The sequence below is a fragment of the Sinocyclocheilus anshuiensis genome, unplaced genomic scaffold (genome assembly GCF_001515605.1).
Source record: "Sinocyclocheilus anshuiensis isolate Anshui unplaced genomic scaffold, SAMN03320099.WGS_v1.1 scaffold804, whole genome shotgun sequence".
NCBI classification, from domain to species: Eukaryota; Metazoa; Chordata; class Actinopteri; order Cypriniformes; family Cyprinidae; genus Sinocyclocheilus; species Sinocyclocheilus anshuiensis.
In genome coordinates this window covers 363,837-387,100 of record NW_015557098.1, presented here as the reverse complement: position 1 = coordinate 387,100, position 23,264 = coordinate 363,837, and the positions used below count along the sequence as shown (strand labels likewise).

General features: G+C 35.5%; 2 protein-coding genes across 2 annotated transcripts in view; one reads left to right on the top strand and one right to left on the bottom strand.

Moving 5' to 3' along the window:
• The window catches only part of LOC107677468 (negative elongation factor E-like), a 6,972-nt gene extending 4,368 nt beyond the window's left edge, over window positions 1-2,604 (bottom strand). Inside the window, exons 1-7 of the mRNA XM_016472380.1 lie at window positions 2,515-2,604; window positions 2,303-2,387; window positions 1,468-1,537; window positions 1,221-1,366; window positions 1,046-1,120; window positions 548-585; window positions 199-452 (exon numbers count right to left, since the gene is read on the bottom strand). Of these exons, the coding sequence (XP_016327866.1) occupies window positions 199-452; window positions 548-585; window positions 1,046-1,120; window positions 1,221-1,366; window positions 1,468-1,537; window positions 2,303-2,377 (658 nt within the window). The 5' untranslated portion in view covers window positions 2,378-2,387; window positions 2,515-2,604. The remainder of the gene's footprint in view (window positions 1-198; window positions 453-547; window positions 586-1,045; window positions 1,121-1,220; window positions 1,367-1,467; window positions 1,538-2,302; window positions 2,388-2,514) is intronic.
• A 17-nt stretch (window positions 2,605-2,621) lies between these two features.
• LOC107677455 (helicase SKI2W-like) overlaps window positions 2,622-23,264 on the top strand; it is a 24,377-nt gene continuing 3,734 nt past the window's right edge. The window contains exons 1-27 of the mRNA XM_016472363.1: window positions 2,622-2,830; window positions 3,073-3,194; window positions 3,285-3,406; window positions 3,507-3,624; window positions 5,575-5,689; window positions 5,773-5,847; window positions 5,939-5,992; window positions 6,327-6,484; window positions 6,593-6,763; window positions 6,894-7,039; window positions 8,046-8,192; window positions 8,308-8,392; window positions 8,478-8,584; window positions 8,670-8,816; window positions 9,622-9,721; window positions 9,830-10,042; window positions 11,384-11,494; window positions 11,607-11,718; window positions 14,318-14,436; window positions 16,366-16,497; window positions 16,673-16,810; window positions 17,691-17,795; window positions 18,657-18,792; window positions 18,954-19,080; window positions 19,164-19,374; window positions 20,496-20,606; window positions 23,178-23,231. Coding sequence (XP_016327849.1) covers window positions 2,818-2,830; window positions 3,073-3,194; window positions 3,285-3,406; window positions 3,507-3,624; window positions 5,575-5,689; window positions 5,773-5,847; window positions 5,939-5,992; window positions 6,327-6,484; window positions 6,593-6,763; window positions 6,894-7,039; window positions 8,046-8,192; window positions 8,308-8,392; window positions 8,478-8,584; window positions 8,670-8,816; window positions 9,622-9,721; window positions 9,830-10,042; window positions 11,384-11,494; window positions 11,607-11,718; window positions 14,318-14,436; window positions 16,366-16,497; window positions 16,673-16,810; window positions 17,691-17,795; window positions 18,657-18,792; window positions 18,954-19,080; window positions 19,164-19,374; window positions 20,496-20,606; window positions 23,178-23,231 — 3,249 coding nt within the window. The 5' untranslated portion in view covers window positions 2,622-2,817. The remainder of the gene's footprint in view (window positions 2,831-3,072; window positions 3,195-3,284; window positions 3,407-3,506; window positions 3,625-5,574; window positions 5,690-5,772; window positions 5,848-5,938; window positions 5,993-6,326; window positions 6,485-6,592; window positions 6,764-6,893; window positions 7,040-8,045; window positions 8,193-8,307; window positions 8,393-8,477; window positions 8,585-8,669; window positions 8,817-9,621; window positions 9,722-9,829; window positions 10,043-11,383; window positions 11,495-11,606; window positions 11,719-14,317; window positions 14,437-16,365; window positions 16,498-16,672; window positions 16,811-17,690; window positions 17,796-18,656; window positions 18,793-18,953; window positions 19,081-19,163; window positions 19,375-20,495; window positions 20,607-23,177; window positions 23,232-23,264) is intronic.

Below are 23,264 nucleotides of genomic sequence, written 5' to 3'. Positions count from 1 at the left end.
TTGACAGGGTAAAAAAGGTGTTTTTACACTACCATTGAGAAATTTTAACCAAACTATGTTACAGACTTTTCATTAAGACCCTAAAGAATCATATCAACTTGTGGAAAATGGGCATCCTATGACCCCTTTAACAAACACTGTAATGACACAATATGGACACTGAATGGAAGTGATTTATTTTTGCACAGATTCACTTACGTCTGTAGGGTCCGTCCCGCTCTCGGTCTCTTTCTCTGTCTCGATCTCGGTCCCTGTCTCTGTCCCTTTCACTATCCCGGCTCCTGTCCCGTTCACGTTCACGGTCTCGTTCTCTCTCCTTGTCTCTTTCACGGTCCCTCTCTTTGTCTCTTTCTCGATCTCTCTCCCAGTCCATCTCTCTTTCCCGATCGCGCTCAGAATCTCGACTCGACTTTCCTCCCTCATCGTCACGAGATCGATCTCCAGGAACAAAACTATAGGACAGAAAGAACAGCCTTAATGTTTCCTGCAATACTTTTTCTATGAAGGTATTAGATTACGAGTATTATTCTGAGTCTGACAGTCTCACCTCTCATACAGGGATTTCCTGTGGATTCGTTTAGCAGACTACAGCAAGAAGAAACAACATGATGTAAAGTCAAGTCTACTGACACTATTTAATATACTTAACAGATTTAGCTATTTACATATATTCATACAATCACACTTTTGACACAACCGATCAAAATTATTATTTTTTTTTTATGTTTTGAAATAAGTTTCTTATGCTCAACAAGGCTGCAAATTACAATAAAAATAGTAATATTGTGAACAATGTGTTATTGTGTTATAATGTTTAAAAAAAATCAGCATATTAGAATGATTTCTGAAGGATCATGTGACACTGAAGACTGCAGTAATGATGCTGAAAATTAAGATTTGCATCAGGAATAAATTACATTTTAAAATATTTTCAAATAGAAAGCAGTTATTTTAAGTTATAATAATATTTCAAAATATGACTGTTTTACTGTATTTTTGATCAAATATTGATTGGTTTCATTTGTACAGTGTAAAACAACATTACATCAGGAGGCTCCTCATCTGTAGAGACGCTCCTTTGAAATGGCAGGAATGCTGGGGCAGAACCTTTCTCAGGATCCTGAGAAACAAAGAAAATCCTTTGTATTTGTAGCTTTGTATAAAAAAACAAATCAAATTTATGTTGACTCGCCATTAATGGGGTGAAAAACGTCTCTTACTTTAAGTTTACCCTCAAGTGTTCTGGAGCGCTTGAAGCCTGAGTTCTTGTTCTCTGATTTGATGGCGCTGATCGCTCCGGACTTGATCAGCATTTTGGCCTGCTCCGTTGCGGTCGCTGTGTCCACCACCGGCTGATCTGACAGAGCTTAACAGAGGCAATCAGAGAGATCATTCATAGATCACAGATTTCATGCAAACTTATTTCAGTTGCATCTGGAAAGTTTAGTGATCCATAAATTGACTTACTGCGCTTCAGTCCTATCTGACCCGTCTGATTGGTGGAGCTCTGTTTCTTCAGAGCCATTAGGGCCTTTTTCTACATGACAGAAGTGAAGGTAGACAATACTGTATGTCAAAAAGATATATATATATATATACATACATGTGTGTGTATTTTTGCCTTTGGCTTCCCAAGTTTGGGCTTAAAATACAATATACACTGGGTATAGAAAATAATCAGTTGCACTGAATAAATACAGCTGGATAAAACAAAAACGGTGTCCGTCTTAACTTCAGGCTACAAAGCAACAGTCAGCAGTGAATCAACACTGAACTGATTTGATTTGAGCTGAATAATGAGATGTCTTCTGTAGAGTTGGTTTACAGCTCAAACTTTTTTTTTTTTATATATAATTTATACATTTTGGAACATGAATATTATTTTGCTGTTCATTATTATTTTATCTGAATTGTATAAAGCGTAAATAATCAGTTGCACTGAATAAATACAGCTGGATAAAACAAAAACGGTGTCCGTCTTAACTTCAGGCTACAAAGCAACAGTCAGCAGTGAATCAACACTGAACTGATTTGATTTGAGCTGAATAATGAGATGTCTTCTGTAGAGTTGGTTTACAGCTCAAACTTTTTTTTTTTTATATAATTTATACATTTTGGAACATGAATATTATTTTGCTGTTTATTATTATTTTATCTGAATTGTATAAAGCGTGTACATTTATTGTACAGATTTAAATATGACTTGACTTTTTTGATACTATTATTTTGTGAATGTGCTTTTCACGGTTCCAAAATGTAGCCTTAGAAAACACATGATCAGAACCGTAACTACATTTTTCACCTTTTTCTTTAATTTAGCATATTTCTTCTGCAGTGCTTCCTCCTCCTCTGTCAGTGAACTGGGAAATATTGCCATTTTGGTTGATCTTCAGGAAGAAGAAAAAACAGCAATATGTTTGAGCAGATGTCTTATATATTTTCCAATCAATGCATCACCATATTAACCATATCTTTAAAAAAACTGCATAAAGACGGTGCTTTATATGAAATTACCTTAAATTCAGAAAATGAGAATAGGCGTCTGCAGTAATTCCTCGCTCGGCGCACAATTATGACGCCATCTGTTGTCATCCGCGGAAGCAGCTCATACAAAATAGTTTGCCCACAGTTATTCTTTTTTGTTTTACGGTGTATTTAAAGTACATTAAAACGTAAATCTATGTTAGGTCACACACACAGACCATTATGTTGTATAGTAGTAAACAAAAATACTAATAAAAACCTTCCGTCCCTTTAGTTGTGCGCAGCTTCCTGCAGGAGTGAAACTTTACTGACACTGGAGAACTGCAGAGTGACATGGACAAAACAGGTATGAAAAAAATAGCAGTATTTTTTTATTTGCACTGTGTAATTCTGCGTGCTTACCTGGTGTGGTATAATAATATCATCAGCAGCCAGTTGAGGATTTGGCTGCTTTGTGTCGTAAATCGCTCCTATGACAGCCAGCTCAGCTACATCTACATCTGCCATGCATGATCCAGTGGGTTTCCTGAGCTTTCTGGCCTGTAGTTGCAGTGGTACTGATGAACTGCTGTTTTCTTCTGCGTGTAGATTTGCCCCCAGTGGGTCCTGATGATTTGCCCCTGTCTCTGCTGGAGATGGGCTGCTCGGGGAGACTTGAGCTCATCACACACCCACTGCCCCAAAACAGACCCCTGCCTCCACACAGCACAGTTAGTCGTTTAATAATACTAAAACAATAATGGTATTCATTTGTGTATGCTAATTTTGTATTTATATTCTTGAATATTTCTCTTTTTCAGCTTCCCCATGGGCTCCCTCCTACTTGTCTAGATCTAAAAACAGAGGTAGAAAAGCGTTTTCTGCGAGACCCTGCTTGGCTCCCGGTACACGGTGTAGATGATGCCTTCCACAAGTTCCTTAAGTATGAAATGAGACACATTCAGAAGATAGTGATTGTCTTTGCAGTAGATAGGCCTATCTTATCTTTACTCCGTTTTGTCAATTACAAATGTGTCCTTTAGGATAAGTAAGCGGAACAAAGAGGTGGACTCTCTCCTGCACTGCTCACTGTCTCCACTGCACTCCGGTCTGTCTGTGGTCAGAGATCCCACCACCGGTATGCTGCTGGATTTCACTGAGGTAACGCTGGAAAACATTTACTGCGTTCTGTTTGCCGATCTTAAAGTTTGTTTTCGTATTCCATTTTAATCTTCAAAGATAGATTTAGTATTGTTATTGTTACCTAAAACCAAAGCTATTAAAATAATTTTCGTTAATCAAAATGAAATTAAACTAAAAAATATAAATATTAGATGTAATATAAAATATAAAAACTTAAAATTTAAAAATACTGCCTTGGCAACTAACTGAAATAAGAAGTTGAAATAGTTGCAATTACTGAAACTGAAAAAAAAAAGAAAAAAAGAAATATAAATATTTAAATACAAACAAAAACTAATAAAATTACAAAAGCACAAATTAAACTACACTAAAATTAAAATGGAAACTGAAAATATAAAAATAAAAGCTAATTTAAAACGTTAATAAACACAATAATAGCATACAAGTGAGACTAAAATAACACTGGATAGGTTTATTTCCAGAAGAATGTAAAAATTGTGATTCATAAAAAAATTGCTTAGTTTATTTGACTGTCTCAACATGTCATCTTCCCACTCGACCAATGATTGAGTTTGAGTCAGACTATCATTTTGCCCAGCCAATGGAAAGCTGTTTTGGAAACAAAAATGAAAAACTTATGTTGGTATCAGAGATGTAGCTCTGGATTGGTTTATTTCTTATTTGTTGAATAGGTCTTTTTCCGTAGTGCTTGGAGATGCCTCCTCTTCTCGTGCTCCTTTATTTTGTGGGGTCCCTCAGGGATCTATTTTGGGTCCCCTTCTGTTTACTATCTACATGTTACCCCTGGGTCAAATTATGCACAGTTATGACATTGAGTTCCACTGCTATGCAGATGATGCGCAATTGTATGTCCCGGTAAAGCCTGGTATTATTGATACATCCCATATTATGTCATGCTTCATCGAAATCAAAAATTGGATGTCGAAAAATGTTCTGCAGTTGAATGACTCCAAGTCAGAAGTGCTTATAATTACCCCATGCATCCCCAGTAGTGCTAGTATTAATAATCTCTAGTCTGGGTGCCTTATCTAATAATGTTCGAAAAGAGGCTCGCAACTTAGGTGTAGTTTTTGACTCAGAACTGTCCTTTGATGTTCAGGTGAGTAAAGTGGTGCAGTCTTGTTTTGCACAACTGAGGCAACTAACAAAGATAAAGTCATTCCTTTCTTTGGCAGATTTGGAAAAGGTCATTCATGCTTTTATTTCTTCCAGACTTGATTATTGTAATGCACTTTATTCTGGTATTAGCAAGAGAAATCTCCAAAGATTGCAGCTGATTCAAAATGCTGCTGCTAGGCTTTTAACACGTACTAAGAAAAGTGACCACATTACACCGATTCTTGCTGCTCTTCACTGGTTGCCTGTGCGTTTTAGAATTGATTTTAAGGTTTTGTTGCTTGTTTTTAAGGCCTTGAAGGGTCAGGCTCCTGCCTATATTTGTGATTTATTAATTCCTTATGAGCCTGATTGCTGCTTGAGATCCTCCGACCCTCCCTATTAATGGTTCCAAAATCTCGACTTGTTACCAAAGGTGACAACGCTTTTGCTATCCGTGCGCTTAAGCTATGGAACGCCCTGCCTGGGGATCTTAGGCAGGCTCCTACTGTATCCTCTTTTAAGTCTCTTCTTAAGACTAATTTTTATCATATGACTTTTTCTTCATTTTGATGGTATTTTTTGTATTTTGTTACTGTACTGATCTTTTTATTGTAAAGCACTTTGTAACTTTGTTTTGAAAGGTGCTATATAAATAAATGTTTACTTACTTTGGAAACAATCATTATTTTTTTGCAGGTTTCTGCAGAAAATGTGTTGTCTAAATTATGCTCTTCATCTTTAAATTAAAATTCCTTTTTTTAATGTGTGCAAGGAAACCACAGTAAATGTTCTTTATAATGTAATGTAATTTTTATAATGTATATAAAAATTTTTTTTTCTTGATGTCAGGTGTTATTAGAGGACACAGGATTGTCTGCCAAAAATTCTCTCTCATTACAAAGACAGCCTGGACCTCCGTCAGAGAGTCTGAGAGGGAGTAACACAAACTATCCATTTCTGCCAGGTTCAGTAGTTCATATTTAGATCAACTTCTCATAATTGTGTTTAAAAATGATCCAGTTTTTAAACTCTTCTGTCCTCGTACAGCTGGAATGGAAGAACTGACGTTAGAGCAGATTAAGAAAAAGTCAGAGCTGGAAGAAGACATTGACTTTGAGGAAGGTTAGTGGTCTGTTTCGTTTTGTCAGTTAACAATCATTTGTGAGTGTGTGGGAGAGAAAAAGAAACCGTGACAGTTTGTTTCTTGACTTAGATTTGTTGGCGGTTCCTCCTGGGCTGAAGGCTGGTATGGACTTCAGTGACAAAGGTCTGATTTCAGTATTGCTCTCTGCATGTATAACTTATCATCATCCCTCTTTAGGTTGTGCATTATTATCCAAAAATAAAAAAATCTGTCATAGTTTTCTCACCCTCATGTCGTTCCAAACATGTATGACTTACTTTCTTCAGCAGAACACATCAGAAGATATTTTAAAGAATGTTGGTGCCCATTGACTTATGGACAAAAAACACACTGAGACTTTTCTAAATAATTTATTTTATGTTCTGCTGAAGAAAGAAAATCATACAGGTTTGGAGCGACATGAGGATGAATAAATGATGATTCATTTTTGAGTGGACTGTCTCTTTAATGCCTTTAGAAGCCAAAACCACGAAGAGTGAGTTGAACCTGTTGTCACTACTGTCGACCTTTGATGATGTCATCGACGCTCTGCCAGAGGAGAAAGAGGGAGTCTCCCAAAAAGAGGAGACCGTTAAACTTCCCAGAACTAACAGCCTGGAGGACCTGGGAATTAAAGTGTGTATAACTTTTAGACAGAATTCTTATGCATTTGATTACCCGACATTTCTGTGTTTGTTTTGTCGTTTTCAAAATATGTTCTTCTTAAACACATGTACTCTTCAGGATTCAGGCAACTCTCCTTCTCAGCCTTCAGCGAACACAGTAAGTCTGACTGAACAAAAGAAGAAACCTCAGCAAGAAGACAAGGGAGACAATAAAAAATGGGCCGTTCCTGTGGACATCACCTCACCCTGTGACGACTTCTACAAGCGTATCCCTGATCCAGCCTTCAAGGTCAGAACTCACTATTTGTTCATCATTTTACAAGGTTTAATAGCAAAGCTGCTGTTATGCACATGGTTTTTGTGAGTTTGCTATAATAAAGGGTTGTTTGTTTTTTTTCTTTATTCCTGCCCTGTCTCAGTATCCCTTCGAGCTGGACGTGTTTCAGAAGCAGGCTATTCTCCGACTCGAAGCTCATGACTCCGTCTTTGTCGCGGCTCACACCTCAGCCGGCAAGACCGTGGTGGCTGAATACGCAATTGCACTTTCCCAGAAACACATGACCAGGTCTTTACTTTTTAATACACTACTGTTCAAAAGATTGGGATCAGTTGGGATTGGTTAACGGAAGTCTTTTACGTTAACCAAGGAAGCATTTATTTGATCAAAAATACAGTAAAAACTGTAATATTGTGAAATATTATTACAGTTCAAAAGAGCTGATATCTATTTGAATATATTTTAAAATGTAATTCATTCCTGTGATGCAAAGTTTAATTTTCAGCATCATTACTCCAGTCTTCAGTGTCACATGATCCTTCAGAAATCATTCTAATATGCTGATCTGCTGCTCAAGAAACATTTCTTATTATTATCAAAGATGAAGTTGTGCTGCTTAATATTTTTGTGGAAACCATGAAAATAACATTTATTTAACATTATTAATGTCTTACTGCAGGTTTTTTTTTTATAGTTAAACTAAAACCATCAAAAAAATTGTTACTTGGGGGGAAAAAAAAAAAAGGTTAACCAAACTAAAACAAAAATTGTTTATTATTTTATTTCAGCTAGTTGCCCAGGTAGCATTTCTCATAGTTTGACTTTAGTTTATCTTGAAGTATAAAAGTAACTACAACTACTAATACAAATTAATAAAAGCTATATGAAAACATTTTAAACAAAAAAAACAGCAAATTACTAAAACTTTAACTAAAATTAAAGTGAAAACAAAAAAAATATATATATTAAATTCAAACTATCAACAAAAAATATAATAGTATATCAGTGATACAAAAATAACACTGCGTTGCTGTCACTTAAAAAAAAAAAAAAACCTGCTTGCTGAATAAAAAAAAATTAAAATCATACCTACAAACTTTTAAATAGTAGGTATTTGGAAAAAAAAATTTCTTTGCAGTTTTGGTTATTTTTTTTAAACCACGTTAAAAGTACTTGTAAATAAAGCACTTTGAATTCCCATTGTGTATGAAATGTGCTAAATAAGTAAACATATCTTGTCTTACTGTGACATTAGATGAATGGCTCATACCAATATCACTGTTCCTCCTGACAGGACCATTTACACATCCCCCATCAAGGCCTTGTCCAATCAGAAGTTCCGGGACTTCAAGACCACATTCGGTGACGTGGGACTTTTGACTGGAGATGTCCAACTGAGCCCTGAAGCCTCGTGTCTCATCATGACCACTGAGATCTTGAGGTGATTATCCAATAGCAGGCCTTCATGTCAGTTACTTATAATTCATAATTAGTCACGTGCATGATTTGTTTTTTTTTTACAGTCTTTGTAAATCAGTATGTCTTCCTCCTAACAGATCTATGCTCTATAATGGGTCCGAGGTAATTCGAGATCTGGAATGGGTCATTTTTGATGAGGTTCACTATATCAACGATGCAGAGGTGATGAATTCAGTTCAAAAATCTAATTCAGTTATGCTTTTGTCTTTATTGCATTCAGATCTCATATGATTTTGTTGTTTGTCAGAGGGGAGTGGTGTGGGAGGAAGTGCTTATCATGTTGCCAGAGCATGTTAGCATCATCCTACTGAGTGCCACAGTGCCAAACGCAGTGGAGTTCAGTGAATGGATTGGGTGTGTGTATTATCAAAGCCATTTTATCCTGCTCTATGTAGATTGTGTAGCTCACACGGTTTTACTGTGCTTTCTCCGTCCTCAGGCGTATCAAGAAGCGGCCCATCTATGTGATCAGCACAATTAAGAGGCCTGTTCCTCTAGAGCACTATCTCTACACCGGCAACAGCACCAAGACTCAGAAAGAGCTCTTCCTGTTGCTGGACCCCTCTGGAAACTTCCTCACTAAAGGGTGCGTTAAGTCACAAAACAAGATTGCATTTCAAAACAAGAATGCATTTCAGATTTATTGAAGATTCATTGAAGTCTCTTATGCTCAACAAGGCTGCATTTATTTGATCAAAAATTCAATAAAAAGTAATATTGTGGAATATTATTATAATTTAAAATAACCGTTTTCTATTTGAATGTGTGTTGAAATGTAATTTATTCCTGTGATGCAAAGCTGAATTTTCAGCATCATTATTCCAGTCTTCAGTGTCACATGATCTTTCAGAAATCATTCTAATATTCTGATTTGCTGATCAAGAAACATTTCTTATTATTATCAGTGTTGAAAACAGAATTGCTTCATATTTTGGGGAAACTGTGATACATTTTTGTTTTCATGATACTTTGATAAATAGAAATTTAAAAAGAACAGCATTTATTTGAAATAGAAAATAAATAAAGAGAGCGTAAAATAGAGACAGTAAACTTGGAATGTGGATGAAAAATAATAATAAATCATTTAATATTATAATGTGTTTGCAGTGTCCGTCTGGTTGCTTGATTGTTTTCTACATTGTAAATGGACTATATCTGCTGCAATTAAGATAAAATTTCAACTCAGATGTGTTTTAGTAAAATAAAGGTCAGAAAGAGGGTTGAAAATGGTGTATAAATCTATATGATGACGTTTTAACCTCAAAAAAAAAAATATTTGAATAACGTATTTAGACTAACATTATAGATGGACTTCAAACAAAGTTTTACAAAAGTATAGCAAAGGGCTTTTGTAAATTCATTTAAATTGAAACAAGTGTTTTGTTTTTCAGCTACTATGCCGCAGTGGAAGCCAAGAAGGAACGCACTAGTAAACATGCACAGTCTTTCGGCACAAAGAACGTGTCACAGCACAACACAACAGCCAGTCAAGTCAGTGTCTGAACCTCCCGTCATTTTCTTTTAAACAAGTGATCTCTATTTCCTGCAACTACAGTGTTTTTTTACGGTGTTTTCTTCATCCTCCCCGTTCTCTGTTAGGATCGAGCCGTGTGGCAGACGCTGCTGAGCTATCTGTCTCAGAGGCAGCAGACTCCAGTGGTGGCATTCACCTTCTCCCGGACACGCTGTGATGAAAACGCCCGCTCTTTGACCTCTCTGGACCTCACCAGCTCCATAGAGAAGAGCGAGATCCACTCCTTCCTGCAGAAGAGCCTGACCAGACTGAGAGGAGGCGATCGGCAGTTACCGCAGGTACATGAGATTTGGGTCCAGTGTAGCAGTAGAACAAGAGTTTTCATTGGCTAATTCAGATATCTGGAAAAACAAGGTGGCTTATACCCAATATAATGCTGATAAATGATACATAACTCAATTTAATGATTAAATCAACACTTATTAAAAAAAAAAAAAAAATCAAAGATATTTAAAAAATGTATGTCTGGGTCATGTTCCACCCTGAAATCAAACAAAAGAAAAAGTAAAAAATTACATTTTACTTGAAGCCTATTTTAGGAACATTAAGATGTTTTGCACTGTCATAACTTATTTAGTGTATACTTTTTCAAAATTATACAAAATAATACATCATCTTTTTTTGCATCACAGTAGTAAATAATTTGTTTTTTTTTACATTACAGTATGTTACTGACAGTTAAATACAGTTAAACTCTCAGTAACCTGCTGTAATGTAACAACCCCACTATTTACTACTGTAATGCAATAAAAGAAGATGTATTATTACATTTTTTGAAAGACAAATTCAAAGTATACACTACTATGTAGGTTTGGGGTCGATAAGATTTTTTTTGAAAGAAGTCTGGTAACACTTTACTTAAAGCCTTTATATATAATGCATTATAAATAGATTTAATTATGCCTTGCATACGGTTTTCTTTAGTTTTAATTTGCCTAACTATCGATCTGACCCAGTAGACGCCATAATCCCACTCTGTCTCTCTCCCGTCCCGCGTTCCGGTTTTTGTTTTAATGGTGGGTGTTTACGCAGTTGGCTAGAGCAGTGCTGATTGGGGAGAACGGAGGTGCGCTCACTCTTGCCCAGGGCAAGTAAGATTGCAACTCAAGGCTGGCAGTCATGCATATGCTCTGGAACAGAGTAATATCGCGTCCACATCGCAGGCTTTTCGATTAGGAAATCGCAACGTCTCAAATCGCGTTTTCGATTAATCGCACAGCCCTACTTGTAATGCATCTTATGATTCTATGAATAATTCTTATAATACATTATAACACCTATCGATTCATAGTTACATATTTAGAATGTACAATGCATTAAAACACTTGATAAATGACCAATTTCAGATGTAACAAGGGATCTGCAAATATTATAATGCATTTTAACTTTTGTTACAGATATAATGCATTGCATTGTACATTATGAATACCTTTATAATGCATCATACATAACAGCTTCAAGTAAAGTGTTACCAGAAGTCTCTTATGCTCACCAAGGCTGTGTTTATTTGACCAAAAATACAGTAAAATCAGTAATATTGTGAAATAGCTGTTTTCTATGTGAATATATTTTAAAATGTATTTGAAAAATCCACAGAAAAATTAATTTTGTCACCACAGATCCTGTTGATGCGTGATTTGCTGAAGAGAGGGATTGGTGTTCACCACAGCGGCATCCTGCCAATCCTGAAGGAGATTATTGAGATGCTCTTCTCCAGAGGTTTAGTAAAGGTTTGTTTTATGGACTTGTTTTGTACAAGCTTTATTTGAATATAGAAAAGCTAAATGTATAACTGTATTTGATTAGAGAAAAGCAAAAGAGTTGGTGACTTTTCTCTTTCAGGTGCTGTTTGCTACAGAGACGTTTGCCATGGGTGTGAACATGCCTGCCAGAACCGTCGTGTTCGACAGCATCCGCAAACATGACGGCACAGGCTTCAGAAACCTGCTGCCCGGTAAAAACACAGCTCCTTTGCTGTCTTACATTACAAACAACAAAATGCCTGTTTTGTCCAAACATATCCTGACTTACATCTCTTAAGCACGCCTGTTGCAGGTATTCTCATTTAAAATGATAACTGTTTACAATTATTATACAAATTGTCATACAAATAGACATTATAAGAAGCTGTCAGATACTTGTTGGCGGAGACGCTACAGGCAGACAGACGCCACTGATGGCCAGGTATTTGATGCATTAGCCATCTCTAATGAATGAGCAGATTAATTATGCTGGAGTAGTGCAGATGTTTGTGCACATGTGACCGGACTGCAGTGAGACAGCAGGAGGCCTTTGATGTGTGTGTGTGTGTGTGTGTGTGTGAGAGAGAGAGAGAGAGAGAGAGAGAGAGAGAGATGCTTGAGTTTGCTCAAATCTATTTTTCTTCTAATAATAGTGTGTATGAAAAAAGGGAAGAGGGAGAGAGTATAGCACACAGTTATCACAGATTTGAGAGTAGATGGCCCTGTTTTAGCCATTGCATTTTGCATATTGCCAAAAGTACACAAAATAGATATTCATAAAACATTTGGGTAGATGTGACAATACATATAAAAAAATGTGTCTGGGTCATGTTTCACCCCCAAAATCAAAATATAGAAAAATTATAAATTGTTATTTTAAATTTAAAGACAATTATACATTTTACTTGAATGAAAATTTTAAGAAATTGATGCCCATTTTGGAAAAATGTTTCAAGTAATTTTATGACAATTAAACACAATTAAACTACCTCTAAAAAATGTAAAAATAAATACCATTCTTATTACTGTAATTAAAAAAGATATATTATTTAATTGTGAAAGATAATTCTAAGTACATACTACCATTTAAAAGTTCTGTAAAATTTCTTCATGTTTTTTTTAATTTGATCAAAAATACAGTAAGAACACTAATATTGTGAAATATTCTTACAGTTGTTTTCTATTTTAATGTATTTTAAAAAGTAATTTTTCTGGTGATGACTTTTTTTCTTTTTGCTCAATAAGCATTTCTTATTACTCTCAATGCTGAAAACAGTTGCGCTGCTTAATATTTTTGTGCAAACCGTGATAAATATTTTCAGGATTAGCTGATGAACAGAAAGTTCAAAAGAACAGCATTTATTTGAAATATAAATATTTTGTAACATTAGAAATGTATTTACTGCCACTTTAATCAATTTAATGCATCCTTGCTGAATAAAGTATTAATTTCTTTAAAAAGAAATCTTACTGGCTCCAAACGTTTAAAAGATACTGTCATGGTAGTATTTGTTGTATTAAATTATATGATATATGATAAATTATATGATTATTTTAATCTAAAAAAAAAAAGATTCACAGATAATTGGATTCTTAATTGTCATTGAAATAGCGTTGCAATGCCAAAAAATCTTAATGGCCTCAAATGGTAAAAAAAACGGCTTATTTTTCTTTAAGCAAAGTATATTTTACAATAATATAATAATAATAATAATAAATCGCGATTAATCGCATCCAAAATAAAAGTTTTTGTTTACATAATATATATGTGTGTGTACTGTGTATATTTATTATGCATATATAAATACACAAACATGCAGTGTATATATTTAAAATATTTACATCTCTATACATTTTTATATTTATTTTTCTTAAATATATACATGCATGTGTTTGTATTTATATATACATAATAAATAAAGACAGTAAACACACTGTCATACATATATTACCTTTATTTTGGATGCGATTAATCGCGATTAATCGTTTGACAGCACTAGTAAATACATTTGAAAACCATCGTTTCAGAGGTATAATTTAATAGCTTTCCATGAATGAAAACAAAAGGTGAGATCTAGATAAATGTAGACACAAAGTGTGACAAGAATAAAGTGAGAGAACACATGATGCTGAAGGGCATCTTAACACTCCTTCTTTCTGTTCTTCTCTTGGGTTGATAATTAAGCGGTTTAAACGGTAATTGAGCTGTAATGTTTCCTGACTCAAAGATGGCCTTGATCAAGGAGCTCTTGCTCTGTGGGCCGAGGGCCGTTGGGAGGGGGATCCCGGTGACAGGAAGTGATGGGAAGGGAACAGGAAGTGGGATGCGCCTGCAGCTGATCAAACTCCATTTGATTATTAAGATGTTAATCTATGCTCATTCACTAATGAAGCATCACACGGCTTGATGATGTCCGAGAAATCCAAAATAAAGGTTTTTGTTTACATAATATATGTGTGTGTACTGTGTATATTTATTATGCATATATAAATACACACACATGCATGTATATATTTGTTTATATTTTAAATATATTTATATATAATATAAATTATCTGAATGTAAATATATACATGTAAATATTTTCAAAATATATACTGTATGTTTGTGTATTTATATATGCATAATAAATATACACAGTACACACACATATATATTATGTAAACAAAAACTTTTATTTTGGATGTGATTAATCGCGATTAATCGTTGTTTGTGAGTGTGTGACACTTTCGAAGTGAGATTAAATGTAAATGTATAGAATGTTTTTGTTTAAAAGATTACACAACTGATACTAAACTATGTGTGTGTAGGTGAGTACATTCAGATGGCGGGCCGTGCGGGCAGAAGAGGTTTGGATGCTACAGGGACTGTTATCATCCTCTGTAAGGCGGGAGTTCATGATATGGGAGACCTCCACGCCATGATGCTGGTCAGTCTGTGTTAAACACCTACAGCTCTCTCCGCTGGTGCATGATAGGAAAGTTATTTTGTTCATAGCTGGTAAAGTCCTCCATTTTTACTGCCATTACTGCAGCAATCTCCTCCTAATCCAGGCTTTACTATGATCTGAGAAGAGGTATCCCATCTCGTCTTTGTAAATCACTGCCTGATTGTTCAATCTGGAGCCAAATACAAGCGTCGCTGGTCTTTTTTTAGAGTCATGCAGCCTGTGAGTGCACCTCTGTCCTCCTCTTGTGGATGGAGTGTGGGTGAATGAGCTCCTCTTCATTAGAGCGTCCAGCGTGCCGGAGCTGTTTTAACCTCTCAGTGTTTTACATCACAGCTATTCAGTCAGTTAACCCCTGTCCCTGTTTCAGTGCCATTCCAGCACAGAACTCACCAGCATTCACTAGTGCTGCTGTCATTTTGCCAGTCTCCACATTACACATACCAGCATCAACATGAAAGCTGATTTGTAGTGTTTTTTGGACTTAAGGTTTGGAGCCAGTGTTATTTTAGTGTATTCAGGTAACACTTTACAACAAGGTTCCATTTGTTAACATTAGTTAGCCACGTTAGTTAACATAAACTAACAATGAAAAATACTTCTAAAGCATATTTGATTCCAACATTTACTAATACATTATTATAATGAAAAGTTGTATCTATTAATGTTTTTTAATGGACCTGAGCTAAAATGGACTAACAATGAACAGCTTTTTTTTTATTAACTAACATTAACAAAGATGAATAAATACTGTAACAAATGTATTTCTCATTGTTAGTTAATGTTAGTTAATGTATTAAGTATAGTTAACAAATGGAACCTTATTGTAAAATATTAGTTTTTTATATACTATTATATTATTTATTAATATTTTGAATAGCTTTTATTTTCCCTTTTAATTTTAATTTAAGTTTTAGTAATTTTGTTTCATTTTTATTGCCTTTTGTTTTTTCTAAATATATACATTTCTACATGGTTTTAATTAATTTCAGTTTTAGTTTTAGAAATTCTAGTAATTCAACCTAAACTTTGTTTAACTTTTTTTGTTTGTTTAACTATTGCATCTAATATTTATATTTTATTTCAGCTCAATTTCACTTCCAACAATAATTTTTAATAGTTTTAATATTAGGTTTAGCTTAATTTTTTAGCTTTGCTTTTCACCTGGAAGGTAATAAATTACATAAATAAATTCCATAGACTTATATTGAAGAGGCAAGTGATTAATTTTGAGAGACCAGAATATCATTTGAATTGGATCAGTAAAAAAACAGCTCAGTAACATGTTCAAGATACTCTGACATGTTTGCTATCGCAAACACCCTAGGATCAGGGCAGTGAGTTTTGCAGAGGCAGTTCCTCAGAAAATGTAATGATATAGTTATTTTTCCAAGTAATTTCCATGCTGTTTTGAAAAAAAAGAAGAAGAAAAAAGGCAAAGAGCATGAAACATTTGATTTTCCCCATGCATTTGAGCTGCTGATGAGTTTGTCCCAGTCCATGTGAGATGTGGTTTTTCTCAGATGGGCCAGTAATCTGTGTGCTGATCAGCTCCATGTCATGGACGTCATGGCAGCAGCAGCTGATGCTGTAATAACGCACAGTGTGTTGTCAAGGGCCGCTGTGTGATTGGACCTCTGCTGTATGTCAACTCCATTTCCCCACTCTAATTACACTGGATGAGCACAAAGCGTCATGATACACAACATCCTTACATTGTGTCCTCATGCTATTATTTGTCATGGTTTGAAGCCAGTTTGTTGTTTTATTTGTCTGTACGCCATAGTCTTAGAAGTAGCTCAAATATTGGCAGTCAATGAATGAATCAATGCTAATGGGTGATATAAATTACATTTATACAAGAGCACAGAGAGATGGTGTTAATGTGTGGCGTTTTTTTCTCCGTGTCAGGGGAAGCCGACAGTGCTGCATTCTCAGTTCAGACTGACCTACACCATGATCCTGAATCTGCTGCGTGTGGAGGCCCTGAGGGTCACCGACATGATGAGGAGGAGCTTTTCTGAGAACCACAGGGATACGCAGGTAAACGGCCTCATTTCCCAGCAGCCCTTGGGTGACGTTGAAATGTCTGTGGGGTCTGCATGCCCCAGTAACTCAGTAATTCAGTCTTACAAAAGGCGGAAATATTAAATATATGATGAAATGTTATGAAACTCATTCGGTTAGCCAAGTCATTTTCTGTCTTTGTGTTGCTCAGGCTCATGAGAAGAGAATAAGTGAGCTGAGAAACACACTCTCCTCTCTCCCTCCGCTGGACACGGAGGGGCAGTTATCTGATTTACTGTCATATTACCACACCATCACAGAGCTGCGCATCACCACAGAGACCCTGCAGGTGCACACACACACACACACATTTATATGAGTACAGTGTACGCTATCACAGAGCTCAAATACTGGATTCACAGCATTTGGGCGATTACATGCATTTATAAACCAGCTAAGAAAAACCTTGGACAGTTGGGTTCGGATTAAATGACAGAATTGCATTAATTGAATTAAAAAAAAAAAGAATTATCTTGATTTAAATTTCATTCAGGGCTATTATAGTAAACTAAAACCATAAAAAAATTGTTACTTCAAAAAAATGAACGTTAACTGAAATCAAATTAAATATTTAAAAAAAAAAACTTATTTCAACTAGTTGCTAAGGCAACATTTCTCATTTTCATTTTGTTCAATTTGATGTAATAAAATAACTAAAACTAAAAGCCATATACACATATTTTAAAATTCACAAAAAAAACATACTACAAAAAATGAAATATATGAAATATACAAATATAATAAACGAAAATATAAACTACTTAAAAATGTTATTAAAAATTGTTGTATTTCAGTGATACTAAAATAACACTGATATGATTTAAATTCATAGAATTTACAGTTATCTGTTGTTATTATAACAGGTGATGATAATATGTAGCTAGTTTATTTGAAAACAATATTTTTGATTTGTATTTTATTTTATTTTTTTTATTAGTTCATTTATTAATTTAAGAAAAATAAGAGCAATCAGAGCCATCAAGTGCTTTCAAAACCACCAGACCAATTATTATTTCTATATAATATTTAAAATGCATACATGTACAGTGTGTATATATATATATATATATACACATACATACATACAAACATACATATATAAATTGTATTCTATATTTAAAATAATCACACTCTGTGTGTGTGTGTGTGTGTGTGTGTGTGTGTGGCAGCGAGCTGTACTGGAGTCAATGAATGGACTGAAAGCTCTGTCTGTGGGGAGGGTGGTAATAGTGAGCAACGGCCAGCATCACAACGCCCTGGGAGTCATTCTACAGGTGTGTGCCTGAATAATGAACACATTTTACTGTCAACTTCTCCTTCTCTAACCATGAACACACATCTGCAGCAATGACCAATGACAATATCATGCATTCATTTGGGAAAGTGGGGTAAGATATTTTTTTTATTTAAAGATAAAAGATAAGATTTTTTTTTTAAATAAAAAAAATTGAAAGTCATATTTCTATGGCTATATATAGATGTTTTCTTCTAATTTGAGTGTATAGCAGACAATCTGAAATATAATTAGGAGTATTTTTTTTAACGATTTTTAATGTTTTTGAAAGAAGTGCGTTATGTTCAACAAAGCTGCATTTATGTGATTAAAAACAGTAATATTGTAAAATATTATTACAATATTTTAATGTATTTTAAATATATTAATATATTTTAAATTTTAATATATGTTAAAATGCTGTTTATTCCTGTGATCAAAGTTTAATTTTCAGCATCATTACTCCAGTCTTCAGTGTCACATGATCCTTCAGAAATCATTTCTAATATGCTTTTTTGCTGCTCAAGAAACATTTCTGATTATTATCAATGTTGAAAACAGTTGTGCTGATTAATATTTTTCTGGAAACCATGATACATTTTTTCAGGATTCTCTGATAAATATAAAGTTCAAACGCACTGAATTTATTTGAGATAAAATATTTTGTAACATTATAAGTGTCTTTACTGTCCCTTTTGATCTATTTAATGCATCCTTGCTTATTAAAAGTATTACTTTCTTTCAAACTTTTGAACAGTAGTGTATTTCCCAGAGGACAATTTAAGAAGAAAGTTGCACAGCTGACCTCAATCTCCTCTATTTGTTTTCCTCTCTCTCTCTTTCCTCTCATCTCCTCCCACAGGTGTCCAACGATGCAGTAAATCGCACGTTCACCGCTCTCATTATCTGTGAGAAGGGTAACGAGGAGGCGGCGGGTGATGATCTGTCTAATAAAGCCTTCCATCCCATCTACAGCACTACACTGTTTATTCCAGAGGGTGAGCAAAAACATACACACACAGCATCGCATCCACCCCAAAACCTTACCTGCCCACACCGTAAATCACCAAGTTAGGAGAGTGACGTCATGAACGTCACAACTACTTTTACAGCTTCTTTTGTTGTTAAAGTGTCAGTTACAGTGTGACTGTGTGTGTAGGACCCTGCAGTCACACGGTGCAGAAACTGAAGTTGCAGGACATCTCTGCCATCACAACCAAAACCCTCAAGGTCATTCCAGAGAGAATCATCGACAACTATAATAAAAGACAGCAGCCACGCTTCAGGTCTGTATGTGCTCATCTAAGCTGTGAGTGAATTTGCATTTGTTGAACTGTGGCAATGATAATAAATAAACTTCCCTTCCTAGACTTGATCCACCAGGTCAGGCTATTTCTACAGCAACTCAGGAGCTCCTGCGATTGGCTGAGGCCAATCCAAATGGTATTACGACCCTGGACCCTGTGAATGACCTGCACCTGAAGGGTGTGGATGTGGTGGAGGGAGTGATGAGGCACCGAGTGTTACAGGACTGTCTGAAAGACTTCCACTGTATCCACTCACCCACCTTCACTGAACAGGTCTGTGTGTTATACTCATGTGTCACATTCATACACTACCGTTCAAAAGTCTGGGGTCCGTACGATTGTTTTTTGAAAGAAATTAATACATTTATTCAGTAAGTATGCATTAAATGGATCAAAAGTGACATTTATAATGTTACAAAAGATTTAAAGATTTACATTTTAGATAAATGCTGTTCTTTTAAACTTTCTATTAATCAAATAAATAAAAACCTGAAAAAAATGAATCACATTTCCACCAAAATATTAAGCAGCAAACCATAAAAAAACATTTTCGACATGTGTCCCCTTTGAATTAAACAGGTTTTTCTGAGCCTTTTGCCAGATATTTGTTCTTGTTGTAATCATAAACTTACTTCATTTGGATCAATTTCTCAAAAAACAAAGACTTTTTATTTTATGTAATTTTGCTTTTCAAGTAAATGTATCTTGATTTAAGAATCTTTAGACATTTGCACTGGAAAACAAGACAAAAATACATGAAGAGCATCACTTTTTGTCAGTGTGAACAGAAGGTACAGTAAAAGTTTGTTGTATTTTTATACTTTGAAGCACTGCTAATACAAGACATTTACATTTACATAGAGACCGTATTGACATATTGTGTTCCATTCAGTTTATTCCTTAAAGTTTCTTTACTTGGTTCTAAAAGTCTTAAATTTACCTTCATAAAGCCTGCAGATACCCTGTCAAACAGAAAACAGCTTATTTAAATTGTAATAATATTTCACAATATTACTGTTTTTACTGTAGAGTAAGTAAGAGACTTCTTTGCTGACCCCAAACTTTTGATTGGTAGTGTTTTTCCTGCTGTTTTAGGTCATGTCCAAATCCACTGTGCAGACAAAAGGGAAAAAATAATTTCTAATCTAAATGTATCTTCTGCTGTATTTTCTCATCCATATTTAGTCATTTGGTACAGTAACTCTTCCAAGTGCACAGACTCTGATTTATTGAGTGTGACAGTGGCAGGGCGGAATAAGGATGTGTCTCATTAGCTCTCAGTAATCACTTCCAGCCTTCCCCTTCTGCAGTGCGCTGATGGAGTAGAGTGATAAACTCGCTCTCTCTCACTGTCATTTCCATATTCTCTCTCTGTGTGTGAATATCTTGCTCAGTTTGCACGTGTGCAGGAGAGGATGAGTGTACAGGAAGAGCTTGACAAGCTTCTGTTCCTGGTGTCTGATCAGTCATTGACACTGCTGCCTGAGTACCATCAGAGAATCAAGGTCAGTCCATCTACTCATTCTGGTGAATATCCATGGTATAGACAGTAGCACAGTAATATGTTCTTTGATATGCAGTCATGAACAACAAGAGTTTTGTATATAAACATGTAGACACACACCCACACACACATGAAAAATGAAAATTTGTTGACAATTTACTCATCCTCAGGTCATCCAAGATGTAGACGAGTTTGTTTCCTTAATTAGAAAGGAGTTGGAGAAATGTAGCATTACATCATTTGCTCACCAATGGATCCTCTCACAAGCCCTGGAGCTCATACAAGGGAAACCCACGGCACTGGGACTCCTTACACACACAAAAAACACACTTCTGCTTAGCAACTGCCTTCACAACAGGAGGATCGGCGGTAAAACGGAGGGGTGTCTAAAGAATCAATGTTGTTTATTGCAGGAAACATGCACAGGATGCATGTGGATATACATAATTATGATGTACAAACATTTCCCCCCACTGGGCTTGGATGTTTCTCTGTGTTTTTCCTGTTTCTTAGTGTCTTTTTGGAGTGTACACGCATACTCACATGGCCCTCATGTTGCTCTCAGGCAATAGAGGAATCTCAAGAACTTTGGTGTTGGACTGTATGACCTCGTGGCTTGGTGTGGACACGGTCTTCCCGGTTATACGGTGGACCTGGTAGAAGGCGTGGGGCCGGAGAAGACGGTCGTCTGCTGTCCCAATGAACAGCTGTAGGGTCAGAGGCTCACTCTCCATGTAGCCGTGAAGCTGAAAAGATACAGATATGAATTTATTGGCATAACCTCTTTCTACAAGAACAAGAAAGTGACATAATCACAGTCAATCAGAAGATGAAGTAATGGTGAAATTACTTTAAAATTACTCTTGGCTTTGCCATCACAGAAATAAATTACATTTCAAATTATATTAAAATATAAACAGCTATTTTAAACCGTTATAATATTTGACTTTTGCTTTTACTGTATTTTGATCAAATAAATTCATCGAGCATAAGTGACTTAAAAATCTTATCAGCCCCAAACTTTTGATTGGTAGTGTTTTTCCTGCTGTTTTAGGTCATGTCCAAATCCACTGTGCAGACAAAAGGGAAAAAATAATTTCTAATCTAACTGCTGTATTTGCTGTATTTTCTCATCCATATTTAGTCATTTGGTACAGTAACTCTTCCAAGTGCACAGAATTGAGTGTGTTGAGTGTGACAGTGGCAGGGCGGAATAAGGATGTGTCTCATTAGCTCTCAGTAATCACTTCCAGCCTTCACCTTCTGCAGTGCGCTGATGGAGTAGAGTGATAAACTCGCTCTCTCTCACTGTCATTTTCATGTTCTCTCTCTGTGTGAATATCTTGCTCAGTTTGCGCGTGTGCAGGAGAGGATGAGTGTACAGGAAGAGCTTGACATGCTTCTGTTCCTGGTGTCAGATCAGTCATTGACACTGCTGCCTGAGTACCATCAGAGAATCAAGGTCAGTCCATCTACTCATTCTGCTGCATGTCCACGTTATAAATGGATATGTTTCAGTAGCACAGTAATATGTTTTTTGATACGCAGTCATGAATAACAACAAGAGTTTTATATATAAACATGCAGACACACACACACACACATACACACATATACATAGCATCCATTAATTATATATAGGCCTGCCAATAACCTAATGGATCCTCTGCAGTGAATGGGTGCTGTCAGAATGAGAGTCCAAACAGCTGATAAAAACATCACAATAGTCCACACCACCCCAGTCCATCAATTAACATCTTGTGAAGTGAAAAGCTGCGTATTTGTAAGAAACAAATCCAACATTTTAACTTAAAAACTGACTAAAATAAAGTCAAATGTGTCAGTGGATTTTGATGTGAGAGAACAACAGATGGACTTTTTCACTTGTGGAAGTATTATTATGGATTATAGGCTCATATTTTGACCAGAAGCGACGGTTAAAACATCTTAATGATTTGTTTCTTACAAACACAGCATTTCATTTCACAAGATATTAACTGATGGACTGGAGTGTGGATTACTTGTGGATTATTGTGGTGTTTTTATCAGCTGTTTGGACTCTCATTCTGACGGCACCCATTCACTGCAGAAGATCCATTGGTGAGCAAGTGATGTAATGCTACATTTCTCCAAATCTGTTCTGATGAAGAAACAAACTCATCTACATCTTTGATGACCTGAGGGTGAGTAAATTTTCAGCAAATTTTCATTTTTGGGTGAACAACTCCTTTAAGTTTCAAGTGAAATTTGACATTAAACCATTATTGCATGCACAATAGAAAAAATAGATAACAGTGTAGTGCCTTAGAAACCTGGGACAGAAAAGTGTAAACTGCTCTAATTATGGAAAAAGAAGACCAAAAAGTATCTGCTTCCAATAATCTTAATCAGACCAGAATTAATAATTTGAAATGTTAATATTGGCCAATACTGATACATTCGCTGATATTTTGTGCATCAATCATTAACATTTTTTACCATTCTTTGTTCACCTGGTGTTAAAAATCACCAATAAATGTTTGCAAATGTTTTAACCAAAGTCAGTGCTAACAGTATAGTGTTATATTGGCAGGTGCTGGAAGCGCTGCAGTATGTGGACAGCACTGGGGCGGTTGAGCTGAAGGGTCGTGTGGCGTGTCAGAAAAGCAGTACTGCGCTG